The sequence below is a fragment of the Poromitra crassiceps genome, assembly GCF_964638095.1.
Source record: "Poromitra crassiceps genome assembly, chromosome: 7".
Classification (NCBI taxonomy): Eukaryota; Metazoa; Chordata; class Actinopteri; order Beryciformes; family Melamphaidae; genus Poromitra; species Poromitra crassiceps.
Genome location: NC_139628.1, coordinates 58694403 through 58717809, shown reverse-complemented (window position 1 = coordinate 58717809; position 23407 = coordinate 58694403). Strand labels below are relative to the sequence as shown.

At 45.8% G+C, this 23407-nt stretch overlaps 1 protein-coding gene across 1 annotated transcript in view; it reads left to right on the top strand.

Moving 5' to 3' along the window:
- Positions 1–22704, top strand: part of LOC310779744 (uncharacterized protein) — a 46099-nt gene extending 23395 nt beyond the window's left edge. Inside the window, exons 12-20 of the mRNA XM_083640237.1 lie at positions 1628–1969; positions 3207–3546; positions 3782–3830; positions 14745–15333; positions 15484–15582; positions 17881–18267; positions 18818–19156; positions 20415–20754; positions 21763–22704. Of these exons, the coding sequence (XP_083496363.1) occupies positions 1628–1969; positions 3207–3546; positions 3782–3830; positions 14745–15333; positions 15484–15582; positions 17881–18267; positions 18818–19156; positions 20415–20754; positions 21763–21772 (2495 nt within the window). The 3' untranslated portion in view covers positions 21773–22704. The remainder of the gene's footprint in view (positions 1–1627; positions 1970–3206; positions 3547–3781; positions 3831–14744; positions 15334–15483; positions 15583–17880; positions 18268–18817; positions 19157–20414; positions 20755–21762) is intronic.
- The last annotated feature ends 703 nt before the right edge of the window (positions 22705–23407 follow it).

Genomic DNA, 23407 nt, shown 5'->3' with positions numbered 1-23407 from the left:
TGACATCATCAGTGGGACTCTTATGACATCAATGATGATGTCCCACTGCTTTTATGACATCACAGATGATTTCGCAATGCCTCTGACATCAGTGGTGATGTCACAATTGTCTCGTGTGTGTGTGTGTGTGTGTGTGTGTGTGTGTGTGTGTGTGTGTGTGTGTGTGTGTGTGTGTGTGTGTGTGTGTGTGTGTGTGTGTGTGTGTGTGTGTGTGTGTGTGTGTGAATTTATGACACTGATAATCATAGTGGCACAGACAGTAAGACAGACAAACAAACAAACAGACAGAGCCCTACAGTAGCTCCCTTTTATATCTTAGTGAAATAGCAAGTGTGGTGTGTGAAGAGGTTAAATTGTGTGACTCTGATGCTCAAAGGGTGAGATTTGGCAGCTCTGCACGATAGGCATCTCAGAACGAGCACTGAAGCAGCACTGAAGCAGCACTGAAGCAGCACTGAAGCAACGCTTCACGGAAGCTTTGAGCAGGAACCTTGTCATTCACACCGAAAACACTCTGCCTGGCTGCTGGAGTGCAGCACGCTGCCCGGTTGAAAAATAGAACCGAAGCTGAAAGTATCGCTGCAGCATGCGTGCAGCGTAGCTTCGGCATGGCGTGCGGCTGGTGTGATCAGTCTGGCCTGTTAACAAGGAGGCTGAAATGAAAGTGCTTCCGTGCTGTGTTGCTACAGCGCTGCTTCAGCGTGGGATTGGCATATGGTGTGTTAGCGCTGTAAGGGTGCGTTCCGATCGGCAGGTAATTCCCAGTGAAGTGGACTGCACAGGATGTTCGAAGGCTTGTCATCAGCCCCATTCCTATCGCTGATAATGACCTACTGGCCTGCTAGTAGTTGGGAATGGCTGTTATCACACAACTTTATATTTAGACAAATAAAACAACTTAGGGTTATGGGTTTAGGGTTAGGGGTTTAGGGGTTAGGGTTAGGATTAGGTTTAGGGTTAGCTTTAGGTTTAGGGTTAGGAATAAATAACAAAAAGCATTAAAATATGATTTACACATGAAATGTAGACCTATGGCTGATGACGAATCGCTGACCGATATGAATGGAGTGATAAGACGCTGCAACACAGATTGAATGGGGTGATAATTACCAGATCGGGTGCACAGCCAGCCTGCAGCCCACATTGCTGGGCAGGGAACTATACCTGCCGATCAGAACGCACCCGCTCTATTGATGACATATGGATGACATATGCATCTCTTCATACATTTACTTAAAGTCATACCGTACTGTATAACTGTTGAGAGAGTTGGCACCAAGTCACATGAGCTTACACTACAAACATATCAATATACGAAAGTCATTCAATCTTTAAGTATAAGTATAAAAGTCTTTGAGTGAGACAAATCTGTGGCGGTGACATCATTTCATTGGTTTTTGATCCAGATGATTGAATTTGAATTACGTTTAATTTACTGGGAGTACCACATTCTGCCTGTGGCGGAGCTGTCCAAGATATCGACACAGAAGTGTTTCTAGAACTCAAACTGCATTGGAGACAAGTGAAATGATCTCATCCCATCTGACAGTTTGTTTGTTTGTGGTTTGTGGTTTGTGGTTTTGTAATATGGATGTTTCAAAGTGAACAAGGTCTGTTCTCTGCACAGGAACAAACACCGACAACTTCCATTTGATCAAAGAGAAAAAGACCTGGAGAAAGGCTCAGGACTACTGCAGAGAACACCACACAGACCTGATCAGTGGGACTCAGACTTCTGACCAAACGCTAATAGATGAGATGAACCGTCATGGTCCAGCTAACTATTGGATCGGCCTGTTCAGAGACTCCTGGAAGTGGTCAGATGGGAGCAAATCTTCATTCAGATACTGGAATCGAAAGACGACTGAACATTTTGTGGGAGACCACGACAGATGTGGCAGGGCCTGGCCTCATGGCACATGGAGACGTTTCAAATGTAATGAAAAGAAGCCCTTCTTCTGCTATGATGGTGAGTTTGGTCCAAAAAGACGTTAACCAGCACATCTCTATGCTTTGCCCCTGTCAGAGTAGCGGGCTGCTGGGAACAGTCCAACTTCCCAGTTGAATTTCTCAACACCGCTTCCCAACTCAGCCGCTCCGTCTCTGGACTCGTGCTCGTCAGTCTGTCATCTCAACGTCTCATGCTGCCTTCAAGTCGGCTCGTGTTTACCGTGAATACAACATAAATCCACTGGAATGGCCTCACGTGGTATTCATGTATGTTGTATGTAGTTGTATGTATGTAGTATGTAAACACCGACTAGAAGGCTGCATCAGTCCAGGCATTTATTATCTCCCACCAGTGGTTCTTAGTCCATCACTCTAGGAACGTGATTGGCTCATTCTGTCCTAGACTCTCCTCTGGTAGGCTGCCAGCCAAGTCAGTCAATTCATCGCAGGCCACCATGTCAGTCCTCTACTGATACACTCTTTCACCCACGTGACAAGAAGATTTTCTTTCTTTCTTTTCCAAAACTAGTTTTGAGATTGGCTGATAGACTGAAACATTGAATTACTCCATTTGTTTTGTATTTCATTCAATTGTGGATTCATCCAGTCAATCCCACGGTTGATTGAGGTTTCTGGACATGTTTTGGGTGTCATTACATGTACAAGACATTATGTGATATAATCAGTTTGCTGATATATTAGCTAGGGATGCACGATATATTGACAATCGGTATCGGTCCGATGAGGAAATATATCGGTACACATATAGATGTGAGTTACCGGTAAACTGCACTTCAAGTTACATGTATACACTTGCTACAAGTTGTTAGCCTAAACCATCCAGATCACATTAACCCATTGATACCTGATGCAGCATTTGCGTGTATAATGGGTTAACGCAGAATGAAACAGAAGGTGAGTTCACGTGATCTAGCTGGTTTAGCAGGCTAACAAGTTGTAAAAATAGCCTAAAGCTAATTCTGTTGGTCTTTCTTATTTTGGCCCTGTAACTTGCTGAGTAAATGTAGGATTTGAGCTTTTGCAAATGTTTTTGAAATATAGAAAGACATTGCTTTTTTCAAATTCAGTGTTTAGTCTTCAGTAGTACAAAAGAGGATCTGACGAATACAATTCTGCCAGACATTGAATAGGCTACTTGTACTTTTTTGGCATGGAAATGGTCAGACATAGACAGACAAAGACATTGAACAACAGCACAAAATATCGCCTGCAGTTCACAATTTCTTCCACTACAGCTAGAGTGATGCTGATCCGTGAGAAGAAGACCTGGGATGAGGCCTTTCGTTACTGCAGAGAGAAACACTATAACCTGGTCTCCATCCACGATTCTGTTATCCAGAATCTAGTCCAAGAAACAGTCAAGATGGCCGACACTCCCCATGTGTGGCTGGGAATGCACTACACCTGCACTCTGGACTTCTGGTACTGGGACAGTAACAACACAATCTCCTACCAGAACTGGGCCCCGGGGAACAGGACCGAAGTTTGTGGGGTGGCTGCAGCCATGGAGAAAGGAGGAGGGCAGTGGGTCAGTCTGCCTGATGATCAGAAGTTCAACTTCATCTGCAGCAAAGGGTAAGTGTTTAAATCCAACCTAAAACTCTGGTGATCTACCTTATCATTTCTGGAGCCATTTTGTTTTGTGGTGTATTTTTCTTAAGCCCTTTGCTAACTGGACAAATGTAGCCTACAATGTGGCATCACATCAAAATATTTCCAGCACAGCTAGGAGTTTGATTGCAGAGAAAACTTTAAAGGTATACTATGCAACTTTTTCATTAAGTAAAATGTTTTTTTTGTATCCTTATAGAAAAGTTTCCCCTCACAAACATCAGTTTGAGCCACACAATGCTGTGGCAGTGGGTTTATGTGGATAGACGCAGCCCCCTGTGTGTATTTCCGTGGTTCGACATTGTTTTTCTGTGTTCTGTCTTTATGTGGTCGAGTGAGCTTGACAATGCATAGGGAGAGAGAGAGTGCCAGAAAACCATTGAAAAGCAGGGATTAAAGTTTTTTTCTAATAGTTTCACATCAGTATATAAATGGGAGCTAGGGCTCTGTCTGTTTCTCTGTTTCTCTGTCCCACTGTGATGTCATAAATCCCACGGTGACATCATCAGTGATGTCATAAATCCACTGTGACATCATCAGTGATGTGCCTCCACCTGAAAACGTCCCGGACACAGCCAAACAAATGTAAACAGCACCAAAATCAGGCAGGGGGCAGCATCTGTCCATAAACACACTAACTGAACAGTAGAAAGAGAATGACACTTACACTTTTTCTTCTGTCTCTCTTTTCTGATTCAGGATCATCTGAACTATCTTCCGTGTCCACCTGCATGCCAGATCACTACAGCCAAGCAGCAGTAACCAGCTGTTGTCCCACTCCCATTCAACTGTTAATAATGATTATTTGTTTTCTTTTCAGATGTAAGTTTGAATTTGTCTTTTGGGGTTCATTTGTTTATCCCGTTATACACACATATAGGTGTAATAGGTGCAGGTAATTTGAGTGATTTGGTTCACGTGATTTGATCATGGTGAATAATTATATTTTCATAAAACAAAATGTTTTACTTTTAGACACATAGCAGATTAAAATACTCATAACTTTTGATCTGAGAGACCTATCTCAGTCATTCAAAAAGTTATATATTGGGAGACTTTCTTTATCTATGGAAATATCAACAAATTAAAATGTAAAATTTCCACCAATTTGTGAAGGGTTTCTGCAGATCACCACACATAAATACTGTATAATAGCCTAGTGTGTTAGTATTTCATGTGTGAATAAATATACTAAACCAGAGTATCACTGCAGTGTGCATAGCAATAGATCTATCACTTGTTTATAATGTTTTGTGACGTTTTTATGATGGTTTTAATGTTGATGGTTGTCTGCACCAGTGGCTGGTGGCTCCTGCTTTACATTACTGGCTTTCCTTGGGAAGCTAAGCAGGTCGGGCCAGGATACTCCTTGGATGGGAGACTGGTGCTGGAAGTGGTGTTGGAGGACCAGTAGGAGTTGCTCTTCCCCTTTGGTCTGCTGAATAATCTGATTTGATGAATAATCTCCCCAATGCCCCAGGGCAGAGACAGGGACTCTGTCCTGTGAGTGAGCACCGTCCTTCGGATGAGACGTTAAACTGAGGTCATGACTCTCTGTGTGATAATTAAAGATCCCATCGGCACTCTTTGCGAGAGTAGGGGTGTAACCCCGGTGCCCTGGTTAAATTCCCACACAGGCCTTCCTTCAATCTTGGCCACCTAATCATTCCTTGTTACTTAATTGGCACATTCAGACCCCAACTCTCCACCATTATAGCTTATATTATATCACCCAGGTGGGTGCTACACATCGGTGGTGGATGAGTTGAGTTCCTTCCCCCTCCCTTCCCTGATATTTGAAGCGCTTTGAGTGTCTTGAAATCCAATCAATTATCATTATTATTCATGTAACATCACAATTCTGAATCATTAATGTTTGAATTCCTATGTAACCAATACATTGATTTATCTGATGCTGATTAAACAATTAAATAAACCATATTGGTCAGGGTCCTCTCTTGTTTCTGGCTTGACTACACATCTTGTGTGAAACATTTTCATAACTGGTGTCTAGAGTGGAAATAGTCTTTCTACAGAGATGAGGTTAGCGTGCAGCGGTGCAAGGGTCAACTTGAAAACACTGAGCGATGTTAACTCATTGAATGCCAATGACGACAGCTGTCGTCAATTCAAATACTGACGTAGAGTGCCAATGACGACGGTTGTCGTCAATTGCGTTTTTTGACGGTGGGACGTGGATCAATCCCTGATACATCTCTGGTACAACTATTGTAGCTATTGGAGGTCTATAACCTATTTTACAGAACCCTTAGGTGGCGACAGTGCTCTCCACATAACAGAAAGGCAAGGAAAAAACAAAGAAGAAGTCGTTATGGAAACGGAAATCGCATCGCATCCGTATGCATCGATATGCTGAAGCACGTTACTGCAGCTGTGCCTGCAGCAGCCAATCTGCTCCCACAATTGAGCCGCTCTGTGTCGGTTGCGACAGCACATCCGCACATCCACACCGTGGAGTTATTATTCTCAACTGGAAGCATTGTTGCCGGTGACAAACACACGCGGAACGCTGTAAAAAAGCTGCACCCTTCACTGTGCGCACAGCAAACTCAGCAGAGAGCCACCACAGACAGGAGGAGGAGTGTGCAGTTGAGGCGAGGCGGGGCGGGGCGGGGCGGGGCGGGGGGGGGGGGGGGGCACGCAGAGCAGCACGCAACACCCAGACAGACCCAGGCAGCAGGACAGGATTGACAAACGCAAGCCAGAATATCCGATGCCCACCAGCAGCAAATCAAGACCAGCAAGAAGCTGCAACCAGCAGCGCACGCAGGGGCCAGCGCTGCTGGTTGTAGCTAAAAATATTATTCTGCCAAACAAAATTCCCTGGCCTAAACTGTTTTATTGAAGGAAATTATTTTTGAGGTGTGACTACATTAGAAAAGATTAGCTTCAGAGTCAGTGTGTGCTTGAAATGTTTAATTTCACAAAAGGCCAATTATCTCAGCTTCTAGAAAAAAATTGCTGTTTTTGGATGAATCAAGCTATCTTCTCCGGCTCATAACTAAAGAACGGAAAATGGGATCAATAAACTTTTTTTTGCAGATGATAGAATAGAGTCTCATCGTTCTTTGTGCGTGTTCAGTGTTTACATAGTAATATCACACAATATTCTGTGGGCCTCGAGAAATCACTGAAAACGCTCTGAAACTCTGGCACTGGGAGCGTCCGTTCTCCAAAAGTGGCTGGCACTCAATGAGTTAAGGATGATGCCATAACCACTGATGATGTCATTTCATGCACCACAATCGTCAAGTGATGTCATACCCACTGATGATGTGGATTAGGTGGCATAAGTGTAGTCACAACCCCCCCAAAAAACAAACAAACAAAACAAAACAAGACAAAACCAGACAAAATACAAAAAAGTGCGGTCATGGTTCAGCGTCGCACAAAATTTGAGTGCGTGCAAGATTTCTAGTTATCATTATAAGAATGTTTTCTTCTGTTTGTGTGTGTGTGTGTGTGTGTGTGTGTGTGTGTGTGTGTGTGTGTGTGTGTGTGTGTGTGTGTGTGCGTGCGTGCATGTGTGCCTGTGTGTGTGTGTGTGTGTGTGTGTGTGTGTGTTGTGGCAACTCTGATTCAATCCAAGACACAGAAAACAGTTTTAAACGCCGGAGCGTTGTTTTATTCACCAAAATGAAAACTCTTCCCTTATCGGGGTATGTCCATGAAATATATATAACTAAAGTAGGCTGGGTTAGCCTGGGGCCAGTGAGGGGGTTTGCTCCCCACCACGTAGCCAGGGCTCCGTTCCTCGTTTAAGTGCTCCAGTAACGTGCCTGTGGACGAGAGGAGAGAGGGTCTGTCAGGCAACATCATTTTATGACACGAGAATGTTTAGGGAGAGGAGTGGAAATCTGACTTACCGCCCGACAGCAAGGAGTAGGGGTGTCACAATATATCGTCCCACGAAATTTCGCGATAGTAAAACGTCACGATATGTATCGTTGAGATGAAATCTCATATCGCAATTTTTTTTTTTTTTTTTTTTTTTTTTTTTTTTTTTTTTTAAATAGACTAAGAAACGTCTTTGTTTGTTGAAGTTCAATGTGTGGAAAGTATTTCAGTTGAACAAGTCTCTGAAGAGACACGAGAAGTTATACAGGAGAGAAACCATTCAATTGAGTTTCTGGCAAAACTGTTTACTTGACAGGAAAAACTGAAGATGCATAAAAAATAGATTAAGAAAAGTCTTGTTGTTTGAGTTTGAAGAAAAACTGAAGATGCATAATGAGAATTTATACTGCTGAGAAACCTTTTAGTTCAAAGTAAATCTAAGTGACGGTGTAACTCATTCTATTTCAAGATAAGCCTTATCTCCAATCTCATGTTTTTTCTAGTTGTTATTGTAATAACAATTTCCCACAACAGCATGTTTTGTATTTGTGCATTTCAAATAAAATACTACTTTTCCAGTCATATATTGTCATTATTCAAGTTTTAAAAAATATTGTTAAAATCGTATCGTATCGTATCGTTATCGTGAACCCAGTATCGTGATACGTATCGTATCGTGAACTGAGTGTATCGTGACACCCCTAGCAAGGAGCGCTTCCTCCTGGAGGAAAACCGGCCACACAGTGAGCTTCAGAGCGGCGTCTGTTTTTCTAGGGCCACTGATTGGGGATCTGTTCCAGCCGGGCGCTCTGTTCCTAACAGCGCCCGGCTGCTATCGGTCCCACTGATTCAGGACATAATTGGGGAAGTACCTATCCGTGATGACGCGTCCCAGACAGCGTTTCTGTTGGGATCCCCCTGCTCTGACGTCACTGTGGTGGCTGGCTGTCCTCCTGCTCTCACCTGTCAGGGGGTAGGCTGACGAGACTCCACACATCCTCCCCCTAAGCTCGCTGCCAGTGCGGGGAGCTTCACTTTCCCCTGCTTCATCTCGGCGTGACATGGCGTCTGCGTGTGGTATCTCTCTTCCTGGTTTGTGTTCCACTTTGAACTTATAGTTCTGAAGTTCCAAGAACCACCGCGTTACCCGCTCATTTTTATCCTTGTTCGTCGCCATCCATTTTAGGGGGGCGTGGTCCGTGATGAGGGTGAATACCCTGCCCCATAGGTAGTAGCGTAGGTAGTGAATGGCCCACTTCACCGCCAGGCATTCCTTCTCTACGGTTGAGTAGTTTCTCTCATGTTTAAGCAATTTTCTACTTATAAAGGTAACGGGGTGTTCATCCCCATCTATTACCTGCGCCAGCACTGCTCCTATTCCTGTTCCTGAGGCGTCTGTGTGTAGGATGAATGGCTTAGCGAAGTCTGGGGTTATCAGCACCGGCTCTCGGCAGAGCGCCTCCTTTAGGGCACAGAATGCGGCGTTTGTTTCCTCCGTCCATTTGACATGGTGGGGCAGCTTCTGGCGCGTTAAGTCATACAACGGGGCTGCTATGGTGGCAAAAATTTTTACAAATTTTAAATAATATGCAATCAGGCCCAGTAAGGATTTTACTTGTTTTTTCGTCCTGGGCTGGGGCCAATTTTGTATCCTCTCCACTTTGGTTATTTGGGGTTTTACGCACCCCCGGCCTATGGTGTATCCCAGGTAGTTTGTCTCTGTCCATGCCAATTTACATTTCTTGGCGTTGGCGGTGAGTCCGGCTCGGCGGAGGGCTCCCAGCACCGCTTCCAGCTGTGTCATGTGCTGCTCCCAGCTGCTGCTGTGTATGACGATATCGTCTAGATATGCCGCCGCATAAGCGCGATGGGGCCGGAGGACTCTGTCCATCAGTCGCTGAAATGTGGCCGGGGCGCCGTGTACTCCAAAGGGGAGGACGCGGTATTGAAATAGGCCGTCGGGGGTCGCGAATGCGGTTTTGGCTCTCGCCCGTCTGGTTAGGGGTACCTGCCAATAGCCTTTGGTGAGGTCCAGGGTGCTCACGAATCGAGCGGGCCCCAGCCGCTCGATTAATTCATCTACCCTTGGCATCGGGTATGCGTCAAAAGTGGATATTTCATTCAGTTTTCTAAAATCATTGCAAAACCGAAGCGTCCCGTCTGGCTTCGGCACAATGACAATGGGGCTGGACCAGGGGCTGTGGGACTCTTCTATTACGCCCAACTCGAGCATTTTCTTCACTTCGCCCCGGATGGCTTCTCTCCGGGCCTCGGGGATGCGGTAGGGCCGCTGTCGCACCACTTTTCCCGGCGTCGTCTCAATGTCGTGTTGGATAGCGTGTGTCCGTCCTGGCAGCTCGGAGAAAACATCATGACTCCTTCCTAGGAGTTCCTTGAGATCTTGTAGTTGCTCTGGCCCCAGGTCCTGTCCGATGTCCACGGGGATCGTCTGCGGTGGCCTGGGTTGTGCGTGGGTGAGGAGGGCTAGGGGGCCGGGTCTCTCGGCGTCGTGCCATGGCTTCAGAATGTTTATGTGGTATATCTGGTGGCCTTTCCTCCTCCCCGGCTGACAGACCCGGTAATTCACTGGCCCGACCTTCTCGGTTACTTCAAATGGTCCCTGCCATTTTGCCAGGAATTTGCAGTCATGGCTGGGCACCAGCACCAGGACCTTCTCTCCTACCTGGAACTGCCGGGGTTTGGCTCCCCTGTTATAGGTGCGCGCCTGGGCTGCCTGGGCTTCCTCCATGTGACTCCGTACCAGTGGCCAGACCTTTTTGGCTCTCTCCTGGAGCCGCTCCACATGTTCGATAACATTCCGGAGGGGGGAGGGCTGGCTTTCCCAGGCCTCCTTGGCCAGGTCGAGTAGGCCACGGGGGTTTCGGCCGTAGAGGAGTTTGAACGGTGAGTATCCGGTGGAGGCCTGTGGCACCTCCCATATGGCGAACAGCACGTATGGGAGGAGTTGGTCCCAATCTTTTCCGTCCACGTCAATCAGCTTTTTTAGCATCTTTTTCAGGGTTTGGTTGAATCTCTCGACAAGTCCATCGGTCTGGGGGTGATAAACAGAAGTTCTGATACGGGTGATTTTCAGCCATTTGTATAACGCCGTCATTACTCTGGACATAAAACAGGACCCTTGGTCTGTGAGTACCTGCTCCGCTATTCCCACTCTGCTAAATAGCAGGAACAGTTCTCGAGCGACATTTTTGGCATTAGCGGTGCGTAAAGGTATTGCCTCAGGGTAACGAGTAGCATAATCCACTATTACCAGTATGTATCGGTGTCCTCGGCTGGACTTCGGGAGAGGCCTCACGATATCCATGGCCAGCCTGGAGAACGGGACCTCGATGATTGGCAGTGGAATCAGTGGGTTCCGGTACATTGGCCGGGGTGCCGTTTTCTGGCACTCGCCACAACAACGACAGAACAGTTCAATGGCTTTCTTTATGCCTGGCCAATAGAATCTGCGTAGCACTCTATCATACGTTTTTTGGACCCCTAAGTGGGCCCCCAGTTGGTGAGTGTGGGCCAAATACAACACTCTGGATACGTATGTTTTTGGTACTAACAATTGTTCTATTAAATCCCCCCCCGGAGTTTTGGCGACTCGATACAACAACCCATGTTTAACAATAAACTGTGGAAAGTTTTGTCTCACCCCGGAACAGTGCTGGCCATCGATGCCAGCGACGGCGCGGTGGCCGGCTTCCAAATTCGGATCGGCCCACTGGGCCGAGGCAAACTCTCCGCGGCCCGGAGGTCCAGGGTCGTCCGGGAGCGGAAACTCCGCGAAAGGGTCCTCGTCGAGAGGAGGCGTGTCCGACTCGGCTGGCCGGGTTGGACCGTCTTCCGCGGCTGATGTTTCGGACTGCGGTCCGTCTGATCCCGGCCGGAAGGCTGGGCAGGCCAGGCGCGGCCGGGCCATCTTTTTTCCCCTCGGTTTCTCTCGTCGGGGCTTCTCCGGCCGACGACCGTGACTCCAGTACCGGCTGAATAGGGGGCAGTCGGTGCCTATCAGGAGCGGGACCGGGAGGTTGGGCACCACGCCGGCGGCTACTTTTACGTCGCCTTTCGGGGTCTGGACCCGTATATAACTGACCGGATAGCTCTTCCCGTCCCCGTGGACGCACGTCACCGGCATTGTCTCTGTAGTGAGGACCTCCACGAGGTCAGTCCGCACGAGCGTCACCACCCTACCGGAGTCTAGGAGGGCGTGGGTGTCGATGCGGCCCACCCGGACCGGCAGTGTCGCCTGCTGGCGAGGGGCTCCTCCGGTGTGGAGGGAGGGCCGTGGTTCGTCTCCGGCGGCGGAAGGCATCGACACATCCCGGTCGGGGCAGGACCAGGAGAGGTGGTCCTCTTGTCCGCAGACATAGCACCTCCTCAGCTGCCGACTCACTCGGTCGGCCTGGGCACGAGGGTCCCTCTGGGTCGGGGGCTGTAGCGGCGGTGGCCGGCGTCGGCTGTCTCGGCTGGGTCTGTCGGCTATGGCGGGCTTTCGGAGGGGCTCGTTCTGCGTGTGGCGCATCATGTCGGCGCTGACTTGGTGGTTCTCTAGCAAGGCCACCAATGCGTTCAGCGATGAGGGGCTCACCTGGGCAGCATATTTTCGGGCGTCGGGCGGCAAGGAGCGGATACATCTGTCTATTACGAGGCGTTCTATCCACGGGGGCTCCCCGGTGGAGGTGAGCCAACTCTGGGTGAGCCTCAGCAAATCGGCGACTTGGGAGCGGGGCGGTTGGTCCGGGGTGTACCTCCAGCCATGGTACCGTTGGGCGCGAGCAGGAAGGCTGTAGCCGTAACTGGCGAGGATGGCGGTGCGCAGCTTCACAAAGTCGCGGGCCTCTCCCATGGACATGTCCCGGCAAACCCTCTGTGCCTGGCCCGTGAGGAAGGGCGCGATGATGCCTCCCCAGTGGGCTGCGGGCCATCCCTCTCGCACCGCCGTTCTTTCGAAGAGCTCCATGTATGCCTCGATATCATCGTCGGGGGTCTGCTTAGTGAGGACATCTCCTGGAGCCCGGGAAGTCGAGCCGTCTTTCTCTATTTTTTTTATCAGTTCGTGTACTGCCTGCTGTAGGTCAGTTTGGCTTTGGATTAGGGCCACCAGAGCCTGTGCTTGCTCCATGGTGCGTGCGGTTGGCGTTGAATCAGAGTGCCTGCATTCTCCACCACTTGTGGCAACTCTGATTCAATCCAAGACACAGAAAACAGTTTTAAACGCCGGAGCGTTGTTTTATTCACCAAAATGAAAACTCTTCCCTTATCGGGGTATGTCCATGAAATATATATAACTAAAGTAGGCTGGGTTAGCCTGGGGCCAGTGAGGGGGTTTGCTCCCCACCACGTAGCCAGGGCTCCGTTCCTCGTTTAAGTGCTCCAGTAACGTGCCTGTGGACGAGAGGAGAGAGGGTCTGTCAGGCAACATCATTTTATGACACGAGAATGTTTAGGGAGAGGAGTGGAAATCTGACTTACCGCCCGACAGCAAGGAGCGCTTCCTCCTGGAGGAAAACCGGCCACACAGTGAGCTTCAGAGCGGCGTCTGTTTTTCTAGGGCCACTGATTGGGGATCTGTTCCAGCCGGGCGCTCTGTTCCTAACAGCGCCCGGCTGCTATCGGTCCCACTGATTCAGGACATAATTGGGGAAGTACCTATCCGTGATGACGCGTCCCAGACAGCGTTTCTGTTGGGATCCCCCTGCTCTGACGTCACTGTGGTGGCTGGCTGTCCTCCTGCTCTCACCTGTCAGGGGGTAGGCTGACGAGACTCCACAGTGTGTGTGTGTGTGTGTGTGTGTGTGTGTGTGTGTGTGTGCGCGCGTGCGTGCGTGCGTGCGTGCATGCGTGTGTGTGTGTGTGTGTGCATGTGTGTGTGTCCATGGCATCACTGAAAACATGCCAGTGGTGCCCAACCAACCAGTAGATCAAGAGATCGGTAGATTTCCAAATCATTTTTGCATGAGTGTAACTTTGTGGTGTCAATGTGTCACATTCAGCCAGTCAGCATGTTTCTGTTGTTGTTGTCACATACTGAACAGTAGGAATGCAGGGCAGGCATTCCATAGCGAACGTCATGTCTGATGAGCATCAGTCAACTTCCCTGAAAGAATTATGACCTCGCCTGTTTTTAATGAGCATTATGAGCATTAAAATTCTGAGTGGAAACACCAGAAAATTTGATAAAACCTCAAAATATCGCAAAAGAGTTTTCACGCTTGAGGGAGGCGGAAAAGTACGGTGTACTGATAAAAGGAAATGCGATAAATGCAGTGGAAACAGCTTTAGCAAATTAACCAAACTCCATTCAAAAACATGCCGTTTTAACGGAGGAAGACAGCGGGATAACAGGTGACTCACATCCAGAATTGAAGAGTGGCATCTGATAATGCATTTTATGTACCTCTGTATAATCAAGAACCATTAAGTAACAACGGTATACGCACGTGTAACGTTAGCAGAGGGTTAGGGTTACAGCAGTGCGCTCTCCATCACCAAGCATTCCACATCATGATTTCCTCCACTTTAGTCTGAATATCAGGTTAGGATGTTTTCTCTTACCTCACGTTTATTCAGAGAATTTCCCTCATTTTAGGGTTTGACTGGCTTCTGGCAATGTGTCAATGAATTTCCCCTCCTCTTCACCATTCCTGATATTAAGCATAACGGTAGTGGGTGAAAACGTGCAAAATATCGCATTTCCTTTTCCCGACTTTCTGAAAATTTGATTAAAAGTTGCGATACCTTTGGCTGGAAACCCAGCTTGTGTGAGGTGTAAAAACATTGTGCACCCCTGCTCTATACTATAGACTCTATAGAGCATAGCAGTAAATAATCTATTCTAGGGAGGGAAATGGGTTGGAGGCTAGATGAAATGGCCTAAAAAGAGGCTAAGTGACTGATAGAGAATGAAATTCCACAGCCAAAAGGTAAACAGTGAACCACTTGAAGGAAACCAGTTCCCTATCAGTGACGGTGTGTTTTTGTTTCATGTAGGTACTCATACTTTGAAGATATTTAGTTTACTTAATCAGACTGTGTGGTGTGTCTTAAAAATTCCATTGGTCTACTGAGAACAGTTCCTCATTCTAAATGTCTAATCAGTTGCATGTCAAGTGAAGCAGCAAGTTGAACAACAAAGACAGTTCCTGCTCTGTGACACGAATCAGCCATCCAGCAATATAAAAGGAGCTGCGTCTTAAGATCACTGCACTGGATTCGTTGCCTCATCATTAGTAGCCAATTACACAGCAACAACAATTTAGCAGACAAACATTTCAGAGAGAACCTAAATGATGAAGATTGTTCTGCTACTCGTTTTCTTTGGATTTGCATCTACCAAACTACAGCACAAACGCAAATGCAGTATCGACCCTGAGCAAGATGAGGAAATGAGGAGCCCAAAAGCTTGCGTGAACTACAAAAACACTGTAGGTCTCGATCAAGCCCAGACAACAATTAAAGCTACACAACAGAATCTGCTGAACAGGACTGAAGATGCAGAGAAAAGGCTAAATGAAAGCCACGTAAAATTAGAAGATTTAGAGACCAAATTCACCAACGTCTTGAAAGACATTGGAAGACTTAAGAATCAGAATGCACAACAGAATGCTGACATTCGAAGACTAAACAATCAGAATGCACAACAGAATGCTGACATTGGAAGACTAAACAATCAGAATGCACAACAGTATGCTGACATTGGAAGACTAAACAATCAGAATGCACAACAGTATGCTGACATTGGAAGATTCAACAATCAGATTGTCCAACAGAATGCTGACATTGGAAGACTAAACGATCAGAATGCCCAACAGAATGCTGACATTGGAAGACTAAACGATCAGAATGCCCAACAGAATGCTGACCTTCGAAGACTCAAGGATGCAGGTAAATTAAAGTTGACTATGATTAGATAATAGGGTTCCTCTTTGAACATTTGTCAATGACTATGATAAGGTTTATAAGAAATAATTTGTGATGAAATAGCCAATGCTCATAATATGTTTATTTACTTTTTGATCAATATTACACTCAAAGGGATTCTCTTCGTTGTTGCCGACCGAACAAATGCAAAGTCCAATTCCAGGAATTGTGCGGCTGCAGCAAGAGCAGCTCCTGGCAGCCGTCCTGAAACACGTAAATATTTGATCAGTAAATGCAGATGTCATTGATCTATGTAATGTACAGATGTTGGTAATAATTTGTGTTGCGCTGCATTATGGCTTCCTGGAGTACTTTCTCTCACCCACATGTTTACTACTAACTAACAGGGGCGGAGCGACCCTATCAGCCCAGAGGGGGCGAAGCTTGTAGGGGGGCGGCGGCGAAGAAAAATGTGCCTTTTTTACATGTTTGAATCTGTTTTAGCCATATTTAGTGGAATATCTCATTTTAAACAGACCAATGTTATTGTCTATTGATTGAATTCCTCTCACACTCACACCACTGACTTTATTAAATAAGGTAATTTTAAGTCACAACTGTAAAATAGCTGATGGCCCCTATATCCGAAAACACAATTTGTCACTCATTGAGCCAAGTAATATTATGTCCAAGAAAGCTTACAGTGAAGCCACTTTACAGACAAGCTTGTTCTGAAGAAGAAAAAGAAAAACACACGTTGCCAGCCAGGCCTCTTCAGATGTTTCAGCACCGAGGCACAGCCCTCGGTTCAGCACCACCGCAGATGGACAGCGACAGGCTGTCACAGACAGCACCCTGTCTGCCCCTGTCTCCCTCTCTCTCTCTCACACACAGACAGGCGCGGACTGCATAATCAGGCACATCGGGCCGATGCCCGGTGGCCTGGCCTGGCCTGCATTTTTTTTTTTTTTTTTAATGGGGGCCCACTGTGGAGTGGGCCCGGGGCGGGCGCACCCTCTGCCCCGGTGTACCCTCCGCTACTGCTAACTAACTTACAACTCAATCAATACAGATCAATACAGTGTAAAGTTGTATACACCCACAGACACTCTTTGTATCGATTCAAATGCTGTTAAAAAAAAAAAAAAAAAAAAATTGACAGTCTCATAAATAATTTGCTTGCAAGAGTCCCTCCCCTAACACATACATTTTGCTCTGCATTTTATTTTGAAGGCCATGCATTTTCGAGTTTTTTTTACACTGGGAACGATTGCTTTCGTTCAGGTCAGCTTTCACATTACACATTTGAAGAAGAGTAGGCTAACCTCCATTACGTTACATCTCAACATTTGCCAAGTGGATTATGTGGAGACCGTTTATCCTATGGTTTGGTTTTTTGTTTCTGTGATCTACTACAAGATGTAAATACAAGTTTGTGTATTGTTTATACATGATGAACTATCGCCAAACCAATTCACATCGCGCTGCATTGCATTTGCAAATGAGCTAGCCAGTAGCTAGCGTCAGCGGTCACGCCCACAGGTCCCGAAGCCTCACTAACGGCTCCAGACTAAGTGTGCTCGGTCCTGGCTCCTCAGTGTGAAACCACCCAAAATTAGATGTCATTGATATCAAAAAGGTGAGCAATATTCTGCATAGTTGGACCATGTGATCCTTCAAATTAAGTTAAAACTTTCATCTCACCTAAATTTAATTCATGAAGTTTTCATCCGAGAGCAATGATAGGCCTCGATAGATTCATACATAGTGCACACACAGATGAGGACAGACAGTGTGTGTTTAGACTGTATAATAAATATGGACATAGCTCCCATGACGTCACCCATTGTTTTTTGGACTCCCGTTTAAGCCTCGAGGTTGGCATTTTCACTGTCCCCATCTTGGTTATTTGGAGCCAGAAGTCATGTAAATTTGGACAAGAAGAGCCACAGCGCAGCCTTGGTCCGTGCGAGCTGTGCGATCTCTGGACAGGCGACATGTCAATCACGCCCCAAAACATAGTCTGCCTTATCGTCTGTTTGACTCTAAATGGGACCATAATTGACAAAATGAACATCATGCTGTATTGAAGAAGACCTGAAAGTAGCCATTGAGACCAACTCATTGAAGTGTTTACTGAGGTCATAAAATGGAAGAATTCTTCTTGCAGCAAGCGGAGTCTCCCCTGCAGGTCACTTGAAAGAATGCAGGTTTAAGACACTTCCGCATTGGCTTCACTAACGGAGCTATGAGCTACCCCCTTGGATTAGTCACAAATACAGGTTCTTGCATTTGTGTGTGTGTGTGTGTGTGTGTGTGTGTGTGTGTGTGTGTGTGTGTGTGTGTGTGTGTGTGTGTGTGTGTGTGTGTGTGTGTGTGTGTGTGCCTCCTCTTTTGTCACTCTCCTTAACAATCAATCAATCAATCAATCCACCAATGAACCAGACCAAATAGACCAAACTCAAGTGACTCAAACCCCTATTGGCCTCGGCAGATATAGTGCAAGCAACAGAGGTGACTTGTGATTCCTGTGCTATTAACTCCAACACTGTGATGTTTTCTCTGTTTTAGGTCAGTGCTCCTCCTCCACATGTCAGCCACAGCAGGAGTATCACTTTATTAGAGAGCGTAAGACCTGGGATGATGCTCAGAGTTACTGCAGAGAGAAGCACACTGACCTGGCCACCATAGACAACATGGAGGACATGAACAGGCTGAGTGAATCTGCAGGTGGTTATAAGAGTGATGCAGCCTGGTTTGGGCTCAGGTGGAAGAGAACAGGTCATCTGGAGTGGCACTGGTCTCTGCCAGGGACAGAGTACAATGAAAATGAGACAGACTGGAGAAGTGGTCAACCAGAACACACTGTTTATAAGAACTGTGTGTCGATGAGAACTAATAATGAAGGCTGGCGTACTAATCCATGTAGATATCGTCTATGGTTCATCTGCTCTGATGGTAGGTGTAATTAATAACTAACTGTACATTCAGCCTGGCATCCTGTCTAAGGCTGTGTTCCGATTGGCAGGTAGACTACATTAGTGGGGAGGGAACTACCTGCCGATCAGAACACACCCATGGATGACATACACCTCATCTCTTCATACATTTACTTAAAGTCATACTGTACTGTATAACTGTTGAGAGAGTTGGCACCAAGTCACATCAGCTTACACTACAGACATATCAATATACAAAAGTCATTCAATCTCTAAGTATAAGTATAAAAGTCTTTGAGTGAGACAAATCTGTGGCGGTGACATCATTTCATTGGCTTTTGATCCAGATGATTGAATTTGAATTAAGTTTAATTTACTGGGAGTACCACATTCTGCCTGTGGCGGAGCTGTCCAAGATATCGACACAGAAGTGTTTCTAGAAAGTCCCTCAAACTGCATTGGAGACAAGTGAAATGATCTCATCCCATCTGACAGTTTGTTTGTTTGTGGTTTGTGGTTTGTTGTAATATGGATGTTTCAAAGTGAACAAGCTTCTGTTCTCTGCACAGGAACAAACACGTTCCATTTGATCAAACACCACAAGACCTGGAAACAGGCTCAGGACTACTGCAGAGAACACCACACTGTCCTGATCAGTGGAAATCAGACTTCTAACCCAGACCTAATATATCAGATGAACAGTCGTGACACACCGGCTAGCTATTGGATCGGCCTGATCAGAGACTCGTGGAAGTGGTCGGATGGGAGTAAATCCTCATTCAGAAACTGGCATTTTAACATCCCTGAACAAATCAGGGGAAACAACGACAGATGTGCCAGGACCCAGGTTCATCGCAGATGGGACCATAACAATTGTGATGAAAGGAAGCCCTTCTTCTGCTATGATGGTGAGTTTGGTCCACAAAGACGTTAACCTGCACATCTCCATGCTTTGGAATGGCCCCCTCATGTGGTATTCACGACTTGGTATATTATGTGGATTTTTTTCTGAAAGCTTCGAAGCTCACGACTTGTGACGTGTCTTACGTTTTCACAAAATGGCGGACCCCATGGACATTGATGGAAAGTAAAATTTCGACATTTTAGCTGAAGAGCTTTTCATAGTTATTTTTATAATATATCTGAGGAACATGTTCATATTCTCAAAAGTCTCATCTTGTTTGCTTCTTCATGCCTTTGCATTTCCTGCATTAACGTAGTTAGCCGCTCGCTAGCTATGGGTAGCTAAATTGTTAGCCTCAGTGGCTTCTAGTCAACTGTGCATGTTCACAACGTGACCACTTGAATGTGTATTCACGGTAAACAACGAGCCAACTTGAGGGCTGCATCAGTCCAGGCATTTATTATCTCCCACCTGTGGTTCTTAGCAGAGCTGTGTAGATAGAAGAGTTGCGACATCTCCATTCACTCGAATGGACCAGTTTTTTACTCTCAAGAGTTCCAGGAAGTAAGGTCCTGGATTAAGCAGCACTCGAGTTGCAGCAAAATGGACAGTTTGTGATGTACTTTGAATGTTTTTTTTTCTTGAATCAAATTGTACATTATCAGCTTTATTTTACCATGCAAAAGTAGCGCAAGACCCATTCCTGGCTGTTCATTGGCTAATGAGTCTCGCATTTTGGTCCTCCGCTGACGCCACTCTCTCTAGAGGACACTAGTTCTTAGTCCCTTGCTCTAGGAACGTGATTGGCTCATTCTGTCCTATACTCTCCTCTGGTAGGCTGCCAGCCAAGTCAATCAAATGATGGAACGCTACCATGTCAATACTCTACGCGCAATGCAATGCAAATTGGGGCGTGCACAAGCGCATTTGTATTTTCCCTGCTGCCTATTACCTCTACGCCTGTTATAATTGTACTGGACATGCATGGGGTATAGGCGTGCCACATGCCAAACCAGGCGTGTCCGCGCTAAATGCAGATGGCATTCTCCTATCATCAGCATGCGCGCAATTACTTTGCACTAAGAGCTTTGAAAAGCACATACCCGCTGCACTTGAGCGCACCATAATCTCCGAACTTCACAGCGCAGTGCAGAGGAATCTGACGAATACAATTCTCCCAGACATTGAATAGGCTACTTGTACTTTTTTGGCATGAAACAGCACAAAATATCACCTCCAGTTCACAATTTCTTCCCCTACAGCTAGAGTGATGCTGATCCGTGAGGAGAAGACCTGGGATGAGGCCTTTCGTTACTGCAGAGAGAAACACTATAACCTGGTCTCCATCCACGATCCTGACATCCAGAATCTAGTCCAAGAAAGAGTCAAGATGGCCGACACTCCCTACGTGTGGCTGGGAATGCATTACACCTGCACTCTGGACTTCTGGTACTGGCTTAGTAACAATGCGAGCTGCTACCAGAACTGGGCCCCGGGGAACGGGACCGGAGATTGTGGGGCGGCTGCAGCCATGGAGAAAGGAGGGCGGCAGTGGGTCAGTCTGCCTGATGATCAGAAGTTCAACTTCATCTGCAGCAAAGAGTAAGTGTTTAAATCCAACCTAAGACTCTGGTCATCTACCTTATCATTTCTGGAGCCATTTTATTTTGTGGTGTATTTTTCTTAACCCCTTGGCTAACTGGACAAATGTAGCCTACATTGTGGCATCACATCAAAAATATTTCCAGCACAGCTAGGAGTTTGATTGCAGAGAAAACTTTAAAGGTATACTATGCAACTATTTCATTAATCCCCCCAAAAAACTTTCGGTGGGAATTGTATTTTGTGGGAAATTGTGGAAAGCTGAAACAAATAGAAAGCATTTTTTTTTATAATCAAGACAAACTGGCTTATAAAGGGTTAAAATTCTGAAAATGAATAAACATTTGGGTAGTATGATGTCATCTGAGGGTATAAGGTTTGGCAAACACAAAAAAAAATTGTTAACATATTGACTGACCAAAAATGGTCACTCAATAAACTGGCTCCAGAGTGGTGTAGTATTAATTAACGCCTCATGAGGGTTAAGTAAAATGTGTTTTTTTGTATCCTTATAGAAAAGTTTCCCCTCACAAACATCAGTTTGAGCCACACAATGCTGTGGGAGTGGGTTTATGTGGATAGACGCAGCCCCCTGTGTGTATTTCCGTGGTTCGACATTGTTTTGCTGTGTTCTGTCTTTATGTGGTCGAGTGAGCTTGACAATGCATAGGGAGAGAGAGTGCCAGAAAACCATTGAAACGCAGGGGTTAAAGTTTTTTTCTAATAGTTTCACATCAGTATATAAATGGGAGCTATAGGGCTCTGTCTGTTTCTCTGTCCCACTGTGATGTCATAAATCCCACGGTGACATCATCAGTGATGTCATTAATCCACTGTGACATCATCAGTGATGTGCCTCCACCTGAAAACGTCCCAGACACAGCCAAACAAAATGTAAACAGCACCAAAATCAGGCAGGGGGCAGCATCTGTCCATAAACACACTAACTGAACAGTAGAAAGAGAATGACACTTACACTTTTTCTTCTGTCTCTCTTTTCTGATTCAGGATCATCTGAACTATCTTCCGTGTCCACCTGAATGCCAGATCACTACAGCCAAGCAGCAGTGACCAGCTGTTGTCCCACTCCCATTCAACTGTTAATAATGATTATTTGTTTTCTTTTCAGATGTAAGTTTGAATTTGTCTTTTGGGGTTTATTTGTTTATCCCGTTATACACAAACCATTTGCAGGTATTTTGAGTGATTCGGTTACTTCCATCTCCGTAGTACATCATGGTGAATAATTATATTTTCATAAAACAAAATGTTTTACTTTTAGACACATAGCAGATTAAAATACTCATAACTTTTGATCTGAGAGACCTATCTCAGTCATTCAAAAAGTTATATAAAGGGAGACTTTCTTTATCTATGGAAATATCAACAAAATTAAAACATTTCCACCATGTGAAGGGTTTCTGCAGATCACCACACATATATAATAGCCTAGTGTGTTAGTATTTCATGTGTGAATAAATATACTAAACCAGAGTATCACTGCAGTGTGCATAGCAATAGATTGTTTGTAATGTTTTGTGACTTTTGTATGATGCACCAGTGGCTGGTGGCTCCTGCTTTACATTACTGGCTTTCCTTGGGAAGCTAAGCAGGTCTGGCCTAGGATACTCCTTGGATGGAAGACTGGTGCTGGAAGTGGTGTTGGAGGACCAGTAGGAGGTGCTCTTCCCCTCTGGTCCCAATGGTCTGATGAGTAATCTGCTCTGATGAATAATCCCCCCAATGCCCCAGGGCAGAGACAGGGGTCCCTATCGTTGCATCGGCGCAGTTTCTAGGCCGAGCGGCAGGCGCAGATCAAAGCAGTGGGCGTGGAAAGGCGCACTTGATATCGTCGTGCTGGCGCTAGATGCAGCCCAAAGCATTACAACCACGCCTTTTAGGCGTAAAATTATGCACCGTCATGCTCATTGGATAAGTGCAATAAACGAATCGCACGCTTGCCTTTTTAGCTCCAATTCCAGTGATCCCGCAAAACCAGACGAAAGCCAAACGCTCTGCCCCCCCCCCCCCCCTCCCTTCATCCAGCCTGTCTGTCTGCATTATAGGCTATTATTCCATATTATTATGCTTCTCAAACCAATCTAACTGCAGTTTCAATACTGCAAGCATGTAAATACGCTACACTATAGCAAGATCAAAGTGAAAATAATGTTCTATGCATCAGCTAGAAAAATATAGCCTATTAGATTGGTGAAAGTTTGTCCAGAAATATATCATTTTCTCTCGCCTGCTGCAGGAAGGATGATGCACATAAATATACCCTACATTATGTCAAGTCATTGCATAAATGTGTTTTTATTGTAAAACTAAATGTGAAATAGGGCCAAGTTATTGGACGGACATCACAGTATAGCAGATGCCATTAGAAGCGCGTTCCGAAGCGCGTTCCGCTGTTACTTCTCTAAATCACGTTAACTCGACAAGGGGTATATATATGCCCAGGAGGACATATATGTTTCACATAGGGTGGTGTTTTCATTTCGAGGTTTTATTTGGTCCAATATTGAAATGTTGACAATGGCAGGCTGTGTTACAATTACACATTAATTTAGAACTACCTTTTATATCTATTTTGGCTCATTTGGTGGCTATTTAGTAGCGAAATGAAGAAACACAATGCATGCTGGGAACT